General features: G+C 39.3%; 1 protein-coding gene across 3 annotated transcripts in view; it reads left to right on the top strand.

Annotated features, from left to right (window-relative positions):
- Window positions 1-14,028, top strand: part of LOC134349496 (coiled-coil domain-containing protein 81-like) — an 89,018-nt gene that overhangs the window by 12,798 nt on the left and 62,192 nt on the right. For all 3 annotated transcript variants that reach the window (XM_063053896.1, XM_063053895.1, XM_063053894.1), the window contains exons 4-6: window positions 3,637-3,893; window positions 10,529-10,614; window positions 11,395-11,564. In XM_063053896.1, coding sequence (XP_062909966.1) covers window positions 3,637-3,893; window positions 10,529-10,614; window positions 11,395-11,564 — 513 coding nt within the window. The remainder of the gene's footprint in view (window positions 1-3,636; window positions 3,894-10,528; window positions 10,615-11,394; window positions 11,565-14,028) is intronic.

The following is a 14,028-nucleotide window of genomic DNA, read 5'->3' as shown; positions in this document are numbered from 1 at the left end:
ACACACAAAATGCTGGTGGAACGCAGCAGGCCAGACAGCATCCATAAGAAGAAGCACAGTCGACGTTTCGGGCCGAGACCCTTCATCAGGACTAACTGAAAGAAGAGATAGTAAGAATAGAGCATTATGTTGATTGAGTTAGAAGATTGGCGAGTAAAGGTTTGTGTGATGAATGAATGTTAGCATGGACTAGTTACATCAAATAACCTGATTTGGAGCCATGCTTTCTTTGTTGTGTATAATTCATTTTGTTATCATTTCAGAATGAAGGAGGAATTTTACTTCAGTAGTGACACGTTTTATTACAATCACAATATAAATTTAACATGAAAGACGTGCATGATATAAGTTTGGTTTACCTTTAGCTTCCCAATTCATGCTGGCTGCATCTGCAGAGTATTTTCATACAGTAATGGTATCAATTATGTCTTTTGTGTTCAAAATTTGAAAGGAAAGGAATTCCAATTTAACTATGAAAAAGTATGTACTGTATATATATTTTGAAAATCAAAAATATTTGGATATTGAGTAGATTCCTGATTTTTTAAAAATCAAATTGTGAAAGGGAGCAACAGTTTTTATGTTATATTTGATAGTTACTTTTCTCTGTAACATGAAGCCTTCCTTCCCTTACTTTTGCTGTACCTCACCCTAAAGACCATTTTTGAATTGCAGTTTTCAGCAGTATAAGACCATAAGAGATGGAGCAGAGGTAGACCATTCGGCCTATTGAGTCTACTCCATCATTCCATCAAGCATGATTTATTATTTCTCAACCCAATTCTCCTGCCTTCTCCCCCTAACCTTTAACACTCTTACTAATCAGGAACCTATCAAACTAATACTTGACCTCTGGCTAAGTCAATTACTCTTTATCGCTGTTCTAAAAGGATGCCTTTCTATTCTGAGGCAGGCCCACTGGTCCTGGACTCCCCCCACTATAGGGAACATGCTCTCCACATCCACTCTATCTAGACCTTTCAATATTCTATAGGTTTCAATGAGATGCCCCCTTCTTCTTCTAAACTCTAGTGAGTACAGGCCCAAAGCCATCAACTGCTCCCTAAGTGTTATTCCCAGAATCATTGTTGTGAACCTCCTTTGGGCCCTCTCCAATGCCAGCACATCCTTTCTTAGATAAGGGGCCCAAAACTGCCCACAATACTCCAAGTGTGGTCTGACTAATGCTTTATAATCCCTGAGCAATGCATTCTTGCTTTTATGTTCCAGTCCTCTCGAAATGAATCCTAATGTTGCACTTGCCTTCCTTACCACTGACTCAGTCTGCAAGTTAACCTTTAGGGAATCCTGGATGAGGACTCCCAAGTCTCTTGACATCTCTAATTTCTGATTTTTCTCCCTATTTAGAGAATAGTGTACACTTGCATTCCTTCTACTAAAGTGCATGACTATACACTTCCCAACATATTTTTGATTTGCCAATTTGTCTGCTCTCCTAATTTGTCTAAGTCGTAATGCAGATTCCCTTTTTCCTCAATACTACCTGCCTCTTGACCTATCATCTGTAAACCTCGCCATAAAGCCATCAATTCCATCATCCCAATCATTGACATAACCTGATAAGAACTGACCCCTGTGCAACACCACTAGTCATTGGCAGCTACCCAGAAAAGGCCCCTTTACTCCCACTCTTTGCCTCCTGCCAGTCAGCCAATCACCTATCCATACTAGTATCTTTCCTGTAATACCATGGGCTCTAATTTTGTTCAGCAGCCCCACATGTGGCACCTTGTCAAAGGTCTTTTGAAAATCCAAGTAAACAACATCCACTGATTCTCCTTTGTCTATCCTGCCTGTTACTTCCTCAAAGGATTCCAACAAATTTGTCAGGCAAGTTTTCCCCTTTAAGAAACAATGCTGACTTCAGCCTATTTTTATCATGTGCCTCCAAGTACCCCAAAATTTCATCTTTAATAATGGACTCTAACATCTTCCCAACCACTGAAGTGAGGTTAACTGGCTTATAATTTCCTGTCTTTTGCCTCCCTATCCTTAAAGAGTGGAGCGGCATTTGGAATTTTCCAGTCTTCGAGAACGTTTCCAGAATCTAGTGTTTATTGAAAAATCACTGCTAATGCCTCCACAATCCCTTCAGCTACCTCCTTCAGAACCCAGGGATGCAGTTCATCTGATCCACGTATCTTATCTATCTTTAGACCTTTCAACCTCCCAGGCACCTTCTCAATAGTAGTAGCAACTACACTCAATTCTGCTCCTGAGACTGTTGATTTTCTGGTATACTGCTAGTGTCTTCCACAGTGAAAACCTATGCAAAATTCTTAAGTTTGTCTGCCATTTCTTCGTTCTCTATCACTATCTTTCCAGTGGACCAACATGTATTCTCATCTCTCTTTTACTCTTTATTTATCTGAAAAAACTTTTGGTATCCTTTTTATATTATTGGCTACCTTAATGTCATATTTCATCTTTTTTCGCCTTACTGTTGCTTTAGTTTCCTTCTGTTGGTTTTTAAAATCTTCCTAATCCTCTAATTTTCCACTAATTTTTGTTACATCATATGCCCTTTTTTTTCCTTTTATGCTGTCTTTGACTTCCCTTGTCCACGATGGTTACCTCATCCTCCCTTTTAGAATACCTCTTTATCTTTGAGATTTATCTATTCTGTGCCTTTCAATTGCCCGCAGAAATTCTAGCCATTGCTCTTCTGCTGTCATCCCTGCTAGTGTCCCATTCCAATCAACTTTGGGCAGCTCCTCTCTCATGTCACTGTAATTCTCTTTCCTCCACTTATACATTCGATTTCAGCTTGTCCTTTTCAAACTCTAGGGTGAATTCTATCGTATTATGATCACCACCTTTTAAAGATTTCTTTACCTTATGCTCCTTAGTCAAATCTGCTTTGTTACACAACACAAAATCCAGAATTGCCTCTTTCCTAGTGGGCTCAACAACAAGCTACTCTTAAGAAGCTATCTTGTAGGCTTTCTACAAATACCCGCTCTTGCGATCCAGCACTAATTTGATTGTCCCAATCTACCTGTACATTGAAATCCCTCATGGCTATTGTAACATTGCCCTTTTAAATATTCCTTTTGTATCTCCTGTTGTAACCTTGTACCCCATATCCTGACTTCTGTTTGGAGGCCTAGTTATAACTCCCGTTAAGTTCTTTTTATCCTTGCAGGTACCCACAAGAATCCTACATCTTCTGATTCTATGACAGCTCCTTCTTAGGATTTGATTTCATTTTTAACTAACAGAGCCACCCCACTTCCTCTGCCTATCTGTTTGTCCTTTCAATGTAATGTGGTTCCTTGGATGTTAAGCTTCCAATTGTGATCTTCTTTCAGCCATGACTCGTGATGCTTTCAGCAAGACCCACAACAATAGAGACTATGGTTGTTGGAGATGATGAAGTCCTGATAAGTCAAGTCATTCAGCACGTACACAGATGCAAATTCTAAAGATGTTACTAAGTAACAGGAAAGGCTAGAAAACCATTCAAACATGGTGGAATATCTCCACTGCAAATATTCTAGTAACTACAGTGTTAGGCTATCCCTTGAGAACTTTTGATTTTCTTTGACTTGGTAAAATTGTGAGCAGAGGCAAAAGGCTGTCAAAAATGATGTTTTGTTACTTGTCTTTCTCTAGGTGACATACCTATTGTTGAACTCAATTTTACATTCCTTGCTCTGGAGAGCCCTTATGATCGAGATACAGTTGAAGGATGTGTCAAAGAGACTTTGCAGATCATGAATCGTTATATCGCCTTTAACCGTGATGTTAATTTCACATTCGAAGACATTGGTGTGCTAACTATACGAAATAACAAGGTCAAAATGAAGTTTTATAGAGAATTTCTAAATGCAATGGATGGTAGTGGAAATTTAGTGAAAGCCCTATCAAATGTAAGTAGAATAAACATTTTGAAAAGCAAAATAGATTTTAAAAAAAAGCAATCGATTGTTTGAAAAAATTATTGCTCAGTAGCGAAGAATAAAAATCAAATTGACTATATAATGAGAGAATTTTAAAGCTATAATGCTGATCAAGTTGTTAACAGATTTATTTTTATCACTGATGTATGACTCAAATTTAAAGTGAAATTTCTAGCCCATCATTGAATTGGCTGTTTATGCATATGCTCAGTGTCCAATCTGATCTTGAATGGAAGGAAGTTCATTGAGGCAGCTGAAGATGGTGAAGATGATTGTGTCTAGAACTCTGCCCTGAGCATTTCTGCAGGGATGTTCTAGGACTGCAGTGATTGAACACTGCTCAAAACTATCTTCCTTTGCACAAGGCAAATTCCAATTGATGGAGTACTTTATTTCCTTGGAATTTGGCAATGAAATTGGTTTATTATTGCCACTTGTACTGAGGTACAGTGAAAAGCTTGTATTATATACTGTTTGTCTAGATCAGTGTTTCCCAAACTTTTTTTTAGCCCAACATCCCCCTAAAACATTTTCATACTTGGGCACAATATACTTTCTGGTGCCCCCTTGGTGTAAAAACATGTCTACCATATGCTAGAATGAAAAAATGATTCTGTTTTAAATTTTCATTTGTCTTTAAACCTAGCTTACACAGTACCTGTGCATTGTACAGTAGCTTCGATATCAATGTGATCCTTGAGTTTGGCTTTTAGCAAGAGTTGAAATATCTGGTTCAAGTTGTGACAGCAAATGCCTTAAGTCCACATGCCTAACAATGTCCTAGTGGTTTCTGTTTTTTGTGAATATGTGGTTCACTGCACTGAAGCCTCTTTCAATAAGGTAGGAGGATGAAAATGTAGTGAGCATCTTGGCTCATCTCCGAAGACCAGGAAACTTCATATGACAGTGTAGCCACATACCACAAAAACTGACATCTTTGAAAAGCATTTTTGCTTCATCATTCTGAATTTTGATAATTTGTTCTTGCAAGCTCTGTTTCTGATGTTCCACCTTGCAAAGAAATAGGTTAATTACCCAGTCCAGAATTTGCAGATCGTTCAAATTCTTGAATTGATTCTGAAAATCCTTCAGAGACCACAGGTGTAAGCAGTACTCTTGCAAATTACCATCTGTGAAAGAGAATACCATACTTTCCATACAGGAAAACTGTGAGAGCATTCTTCTCCCAATGTTTTGCTAATGTAGTGGTAAATCTGTGGAATTCTCTGCCCAACGAAGCAGTGGAGGCTACCTCAGTAAATATATTTAAGACAAGATTGAATAGGATTTTGCATAATGGTGGAATTAAGGGTTATGGAGAAAAGGCAGGTAGGTGGAGACTAGTTAATGGTCAGATCGGCCATGATCTTACTGAATGGCGGAGCTGGCTCGACGGGCCAGATGGCCGACTCCTGGTCCTATTTCTTAGGTTCTTGTGTTCTTATTTCCAACTTTTTGATAAAAGTGGACACTGCTCTTTTTGCCCGGATTAAATTGAAATTCCCACCCTGCAGTTTCATACTTAAAATGTTCATTTTGTGGTATAGATCAGCTAGGTATGTCAGAGCTGCATGTAAAAGTTCAATCTTATTTCCCATTTTACCATACTAGGGAACCATTCAATAGTCATAACAATGGGATAGAAGCTGTCCTTGAGCCTAGTGGTATGTGCTTTCAGGCTTTAGTATTTTCTATCAATGGGAAAGGAAAGCAGAGAGAATGTATGGGTTGGGTGTTTTGCTGAGGCAGTGAGGTAGGTAGGGTGTAAAGCTTAGCTTCACTTTTAAACTGTTCCATCTCAGCAATGACACTGTAGAACCAAGATTACTTAAACATCTATAGCAATAATGCTTGCACTTGCACTTGATTAGAGGTCGAGCTTCAAGACATTGTTGATGTTTTCACTGAAAACATATGAGAGGTTATGTCTTACGGTAAACATCTGTAAGACGGAAGTCTTCCACTAACCTGTCCTGGCTGCATCATACTGACTTCTAACAATAAAAATACATCGTCAGACCCTGGAAAGCATGGGCAAATATGGTTGATTGAGGAAAAGACTAAAGACCAAGCCCTCAAACCAGGCACACAACTCATTACATACTGGGCAGCTGTGATTCTTGTCTTCATTTATGCTTCTGGCCTCCAGATTACCTGCTGCAGGTATCGCAAGACACTGGAATAAAAATTACCACCAATACACTCTCCACAAATCTAAATTCACTAGAAGGATAAGCAAGCCAGCAATCAAGTGTGCTCTCCTGGGTTACCATCCATTTTATTGAGGCTGTAATTACACTATATCAGCTATGTTGGATAGACTATTACATTTAAATGCTTGACAGCACCGTCCTGAAAGAGGTACTGTACTCCAAATTCTGTCATGGGAAAAGATCACCAAGTAGATAGAGGACCAAATTTAAGGATATGCTGGCTTAGAAAGTGGAGAAGGATTGAGGAATAATCACGTCCTCCTTCCCCTCCCGCCACCTTTTAATTTTGGCATCTTTCTCCTTCTCTTCTCGTCCAGAAGAAGGGTCTCTGCCTGTACTATCGACTTGTTTAATCATTTTCACAGATGCTGCCTGAGCTACTCAGTTCCTCCAGTTTTTTGTGTGTGTTGCACTGGATGTTACTTTTCCTTCTTGAACCTTCTGTTTAAGTGCTGTGTATTTTTAGCTTTTTAACTTCTGTAGTAGTTGTGTTAAGAATACTGAGTATGTGTTTATTTGTCCTGAAGCCCTATTAAAAGGACTTGGGCTTCCAATATAATCATTTGGTTTTAGTGTGGTTTCCTTAAAAAATTATTCTGGAACATTTAGAATTGCCTTATGTCAGTAACAAACAAAATCTTCAATTTATTTTCAGCTCACTGTTTTAGGCCAAATAGTCTTGCCTTGCTTACAGTCTGAATGACTTCTGTCACTCCAATACAGTTCCCATACCTTTTAAATGGCTCCTCGCTGTATCTGTCTTCCTTTCTCTTATTCTCTCTCTCCTGTGCCCAGTCCAGTCACTGCAGCAGCTCCCTCTGACTAACTGTCCCAATATCAGAGCTACAAGGTCCCACAAAAATTCAGAAGAGCAAAGAATAGGAGCAATGTTAGGTCGGTTGCCCCTTGAGCCTGAGTTGCCATTCAGTGAGATGTTGGCTTCCATCCTTTCAATCCTCCTGAGAAGGATATATGTTTCAATAGTCATAGAACACTACAGGCCCTTTGGCCCATCTAGTCTGTGCCAAACTGTTATTCTGCTTGGTCCCATCGACCTGCACCTGAACCATAGCTCTCTATACGCCTCCCATCTATGTACTACGTCATGAATAGTTGTAATGCTTCACTCCCAGTTGAGCTCAGCTGCTTTTATGTACACTTTGAAAAGGAGAATAAAACCACACCTGTGTGAATCCCTGCAGCATCTGTTGACCCTGTGATCTCTGTCTTGAGGCTGACATCAGAACATCTTTCAAGAGGGTGAACCATCGAAAGGCATCAGGCCCTGATGGTATACTTGATAGGGCACTGAAGAACTGTGCCAACTAACTGGCGGGCGTGTTTAGAGATATTTTCAATCTCTCATTGCTGCAGTTGGAGGTTCCCACCTGCTTAAAAAGGGAGGCAATCATAACCAGTGCCCAAGAAGAACAGGGTGAGCTGCCTCAATGACTATCGGCCAGTTTCTCTTGCATCTAATGTGATGAAGTGCTTTGTAAGGTTTGTCATGGCTGGAATCAACACATGCCTGAGCAAGGACTGCTACGATTTGCCTATTGCCGCAATAAACTACAGCAAATGCAATTTTATTGGATTACCTGGACAATAGCAATACCTACATCAGGCTGCTGTTTATTGATTACAGCTCAGCGGTCAACACAATCATACTCTCAGTTCTAATCAACAAGCACCAAACCCTGGGTCTCTGTACCTCCCTCTTCAAATGAATCCTTGACTTCCCAACTGGGATACTATAGTCAGTGTGGATCGTAAACAACATCTCCTCCTCATTGACAATCAACACTGGTGCACCTTAAGCATGTGGCTTAGCCCACTGCTCTACTCTCTTTACACCCACTTTGAGCTAGGCACAGCTCAAATGCAATCAATAAGTTTGCTGATGACACAGCGATTGTTGGCAAAATTTCAGATGGTGATCAGGAGGCAAACAGGAGCGAGATAGATCAGGTGGTTGATTGGTGTTGCAACAGTCTTGCACTTAATGTTAGGCCAAGGAATTGATTGTGGACTTCAGGAAGGAGAAGTCAAGGGAACACACAACAGTCCTCATTGAGGGATCAGCAGTGGAAAGGGTGAGCAGTTTCAAGTTCCTGGGTGTCAACATTTCTGAAGATCTATCCTGGGCCCAACATATTGATGCAATTGTAAAGAAAGCACAACAAGAGCTTTATTTTATCAGAAGTTTGAGGAGACTTGTTATGTCATTAAAGACTCGCAAATTTCTACAGATGTACTGTGGAGACCATTGTAACTGGTTGCATCATCATCTGGTATGGAGGAGCCACTGCATAGGATTGGAACTTCTGCAGAAAGTTGTAAACTCAGCCAATCCATCATGAGCACTAGCCTCCCCATCATCAATGACACCTTCAAAAGGCGATATCTCAGAAAGGCGTATCCATCACTAAGGACCCCTATCATCTCAGCCATGCCCTCTTCTTACTGCTACCATCAAGGAGGAAGTACAGGAGCCTGAAGACATACACTCAACATTTCAGGAACAGCTTCTCCTCTGCCATCAGATTTGTGAATGGACAATGAACCTATGAACACTACCTCACTTTTTTTGCACTTTTTTTTCCAGTGCTTTTAAAATTTATTTTTTTACGCACATGTATACACTGCTTATTTTTTAAATATATTTTGATTATTGTAATGTCCTGCTGCTGCAAAACAACATATTTCATGCCTGTGATATTAAACCTGATTTTAATTCTGATTCTGGTGAACCTTCTCTGCAAATTCGTCAAAGGCAAGCACAATCTTTCTTAAATGTGGCAACTAAACTACAATGGTGTGGTCTCGCCATTGCCCCCAAGTCCCTTGAATCTTTAGCACTACAACATTTGGTTTTTGAGTGCTGACTATCATCATGGATGCAATATTCCCAGTTCGTGGCATCACATACTACATAATAAACCTTACCAAAAAGATGGGCACGTACACAATATTTTCCATTCTCTAACATCCTTGGTCCTCATTTACTCCATTTGATTTGCGAGTTTATTTCATTGAATGGAACTCCATTTCATTGTGGTATCTGCAACTCTTGCCACATCTTTTGTTTTCTCAATTATTTGCAGCCAATTCTTTTGAGAATTGCTGACTACCTTTAAATGGAAGGGAATGTGAAGAAATCAAGTTCATGAGGCAGTAATGAAAAGCAACACTCACAACACACTGGAGGAACTCAGCAGGTCGGGCAGCATCCGTGGAAAGGATTGGTCAACGTTTCGGGCCGGAACCCTTTGTCAGGACTGTAGAGGGAAGGGGTAGAGGCCTTATCGCTCTACAGTCCTGACAAAGGGTTCCAGCCCGAAACCTCGGCTGATCTTTTCCACGGATGCTGCCCGACCTGCTGAGTTCCTCCAGCATGTTGCTTTGATCCCAACATCTGCAGATCATGTTGTGTTTAAGTAATGAAAATCAGATTTCTTTAATTATCAAGAGGGTTCCTGATGCTCTTTCTATCTCTTCCCATCCATGTGATCAGACGTGCACTGTCAGCATAAAACACAATTTCTGGTTAGAATTGCAGCTGTGCAAATTTCTTCCTTGCACTGAGTCAGATCATAAAAAGTTAAAGTCTGTCCCGAGCCTTATGGGCTCATCAGGCCGGTGCTTATGCCGGTTTCTGTGGCGTGAAGCGACTGAGAGTACAAGACTCCCCCCCGGATAGGACGCCAGTCTATCGCGAGGTTAACCCCCAGCATTTTGCCGGTACCCATTTTAGCAGGGTGGACTGGAGTAGTGTGTGTTTAAGTGCCTTGCTCAAGGACACAACACGCTGCCTCGGCTGGGGCTTGAACCCACGACCTTCAGATCGCTAGTCCAATGCCTTAACCACTTGGCCACATGCCACACTTCAGATCATAAAGAAGCATAATAATGTCTGAAAATTCTAAGCAGTCTGTGCCTGACTTTTTTCCCATGATTGATAAGACTCCTGGTAAACAAGTTTGAAGTTACTTCAATTTTTTTTCCATGAAACAAAATTGTAATTATTTAGAGGTTGCTTCTTTCATCAAAATCAGAGTTGATTGGAAATTGCCATGGAACTGAGAATGAAAAACTTCATGTAATTGAAATGCTCTCTTCATGTAAGTTTGGTAAGGAATGCATATTTTGTTTTGGCAGTGGAATATGTTTCATTGTTCCATTTTTGAACATTTAATTTATGAGCTTTAAAACAATAGTGTCTACTTCTATTAATGTGAATTTCCTCCATTTAAAGTACTGGATAATGTGACTGTTTTGCCAAAAGTTTAAAAAAAAAAGTACAACTAAAGAAAAGGTGAATAAACAGCACTGATAGCTGAACTGAGGTAACATTACTTTTAAGAATCAATACAATTATTTCTCTTATAACAGCGACCTGGAACTGCGGACTCAATAAAATCAATCAAAGATGCATGTTCAGTTCGGCCTGCTACAGCTAGTTCTGTTCTGTTTCCCAGGTGAGGATCCTTGCACACATTGCAAAAGTAATTCTTGAGAAGAAAATATTGAGTGCTTTATCGATTTTATTAAAGAATGTCATGAAAGCACTTGGTTCAATATAACCAACAATGAAATGACATGATTATTGTAATTTAATTAAATATTATCAACAGAATTATATTTAAACATTTTTCTTAGTTAATTACTATACTTAAGATGTGAGGACATGTTCTACACTGATAACTTGAGTTCAATACTGAAGAACACTTCTGTTAAAGAAGATAGTGTTGTTTAAATGAAATATTAGACTGGGTTGCTATCTGCCAGTTTCAGGAGATTTAGAGTATTCTACAGTAGAGAAAATGAACCAATTGTTTTGTTTATGGAGTGTTAAAAAAAGATGATCGTGCAGAAGGTTAATAATATCTGTCACCTACAGCCCAATGTGTTCATGTTGGCTTTCGATCAGAATAACTTATTAGCTCACCAATGCACCTTCTCCCTATTCCTTCTGAGGGAGAAATTCTATCATTCACAAGGTTAACCAGAAAACCCAGAGAAAGGCAGGAAGCCAATCTCTCAATCAGGCTCCAATCCGGGAGCGACACTCTCTCTTTTATGTTATATAGTCCATTGGATCCCCATTTGAGCTGATGAAACCACTGAGGCAATTCAAAGTTGCTTTCATTTCATTACTGTGAAATATAAATAACATATAGTTATTGGTACCTGTGGATTCTTTGTTATCTTTAAACATGTATATACCTACAGTATCTCTGTTCCTAACTTTACTATAGGATTCAATCAGTTGATGTCAATGAACGGAAATCAGTGATTCCGACAATTAAAGAAGAAAATGAACGAGAAAGTGATGAAAACCCATGTAACATTCAAAACAGTGAGTTAAGCAAAGAAAATGAACAAACTGAAAAACTGAAGGAAAGTGAGAAAAGTAGAAAGACAACAGGTATGCTGAAGGAAACTACTCGTGACAATTCTATTGTCTTGAAAGGAAACCTAAGAGAATGACTCATTTAACTTGCTTTTAATTGCTAAATAACAGGTAGTATATCTTTTCATGCGTGTTCAAAAGCTCCCATATCCCCAAATCAGCTTTTAATGGTTTTGTTTAAAATTAATCTCAAAGTACCTCAATTTATTTTTCTCAAATGTGATTTGATATACGTATCACATCCTTTGTTTGCGCGTAGTTAATATTTCATTTTATTGCTAAATTTTGTGTGATTGTTATACTAAATAGCATATATTATGGTGGCCCTTGGACAAAGATCTTGACTTAAAGACTGGGATGGTGGGTGGAAGAGTATCTGTAAAGGGTGTTGCTGAGAGGGTAGAATACCTGCATGGGTTGACTTGCCAATTCTTTTGGAACAAATTCAATCTATTTTCATCCTTTATGAACATTCAGAATCAGGTTCAATATAACTGACATAGGTCATGAAACTTACTGTTTTGTGGCAGCTATACAGTGCAAGACATAAAAAATATGAAAGTTAAAAAAAAACACAAAAAGAAAGACATAGTGCAGTGGTGTTTATGAGTTCAAGATCCATTCAGATATCTGATGGTAGGGGGGATGAAGCTGCTTGTAAAATGTTAAGTGTGGGTCTTCAGGCTCCTGTACCACCTTCCTAATGGTAGTAATGTTGGCAGCAGCTCAGTGCATTTGAAGTAACTGATCTCAATCATAGTGTGTGACTGTAATTGCTCTTTCTTTTATTATTACTGTTTGATTACCTGTCCAAGAATATTTGTGGTTATGTTCTGCCTAAGTTAACAGATCTGTTCTCCTTTTTGTATGTGATATGCCTATCTGTTGACCTGCATCTGTAAATGTGACCAAAAGCTATGTCAGTTTTACCTGTGGTACTCACATTGAAGAATAAATTTAAAAAGATAGTATGGGAAATGACCACATGAATATTGATACATTTCCTCATGCTGCGGAGGAATTTCTTACCAAGAGGAGAAGGCACGATGCTAATGAAAAATGTGTGCAATTGAAATTGGCTTAATCTAGTTCAGGGGTTCCCTAATAGTAGGAGTTCATGGCATAAAAAAGGTTATGAACCCTTGATCTAGTCGGATGTCCAGGGTTCAGTGAGGAAGTTTAACTCCTGACTTTTTGACAGGACCTCTGTTTGTCCTAACACATCACAGTAGATTATGTCAACTTTAGTACAGCATAATACTCAGCTGTACTATCTCAGTCCTAATGGTCTGGAAAGCGTTTCCTTTTATTTACTCACAGAACGAGGAGATTTTATTAACTCCTGACGAAGGGTCTCGGCCTGAAACGTCGAATGCGCCTCTTCCTATAGATGCTGCTTGGCCTGCTGCGTTCACCAGCAACTTTGATGTATGTTGCTTGAATTTCCAGCATCTGCAGAATTCCTGTTGTTTAGATTTTATTAACCCCAGTTTTATTGTAACCATGCTATCAAAAGGGCCAGTATGAAAGCTGCATTTCTAATATTCATTGAGACCCGTGACCAGCTACAAACTCAAACACTGCTGAACATATTTGGCTTTAATGCTTTGCAGAATTAAAGTCATTCTTTGCTTTTGAGTCTTGGGATATTTTTCAGCTGCTGCAGCTGCTCTGCCACATTTCATATTTTGATACTCATGGCCATTTTTGAAAGATCATCTCACACTCTACACTGAAGGACAAGATTCCATCTACTTTTTCTTTAGTCCACAGAAGCTACTGATGGGCACAAACATTTTCTGAGATTGTTGGCTTCTCTGAAATGCAGGGAACCATAAACTGTTCAGGTCTGAGCTACCAGGAGATAAGCAGACACTTGGATCTCACCAATGAAACATTAGTTCAGAGTCCCTGGTTAAGCAGCATCATTCTGTACTATAAATTTAAATACTTTGCAGGTGAACTGCTAGTTCTTGTTTCTGCAGGGAATAGTGACATATTTGGCTGAAGAGATTTTAAGGTTTACCATCTTACACAGAGAGACCCACCTTCTCTCCTTCTGATTTAGTTACCTCATTGAAACTATTATACGTATTTTACTACCAAAAAAAAACAAACTGCTGGAGGAAATCAGTGGGCCAGACAACATCTGTGGACGCAGTGATAGTCATTTCCCTCTGCTTCCAATATGCATTTTTTGACTAATCATACTCATTCACACTCATTCAACTCATTCTGCAACAGGTTTTGCCTTCCCATCATAGTTTATGCACAGATATATGTATGTACAGGTGCAATGAAAAACTTGCTGCAGCAACATCAGAAGGATAGGGTGGCACGATAGTGTAATGGTTAGCACAATACAGTACAGGGGACCGGTGTTCAAATTTCTTCATGATCTTGCTGATCTCTAACTTTGCAAATTTCTCCAATCATATGCCCACAACCTGGTCCTATTTCATCTCATGTTTGATAGGCA

The sequence above is a fragment of the Mobula hypostoma genome, chromosome 7 (assembly GCF_963921235.1).
Source record: "Mobula hypostoma chromosome 7, sMobHyp1.1, whole genome shotgun sequence".
In the NCBI taxonomy this organism is placed as follows: domain Eukaryota; kingdom Metazoa; phylum Chordata; class Chondrichthyes; order Myliobatiformes; family Myliobatidae; genus Mobula; species Mobula hypostoma.
Note: the sequence above shows the minus strand (reverse complement) of the source record. Positions and strands in the feature narration are given on the sequence as shown.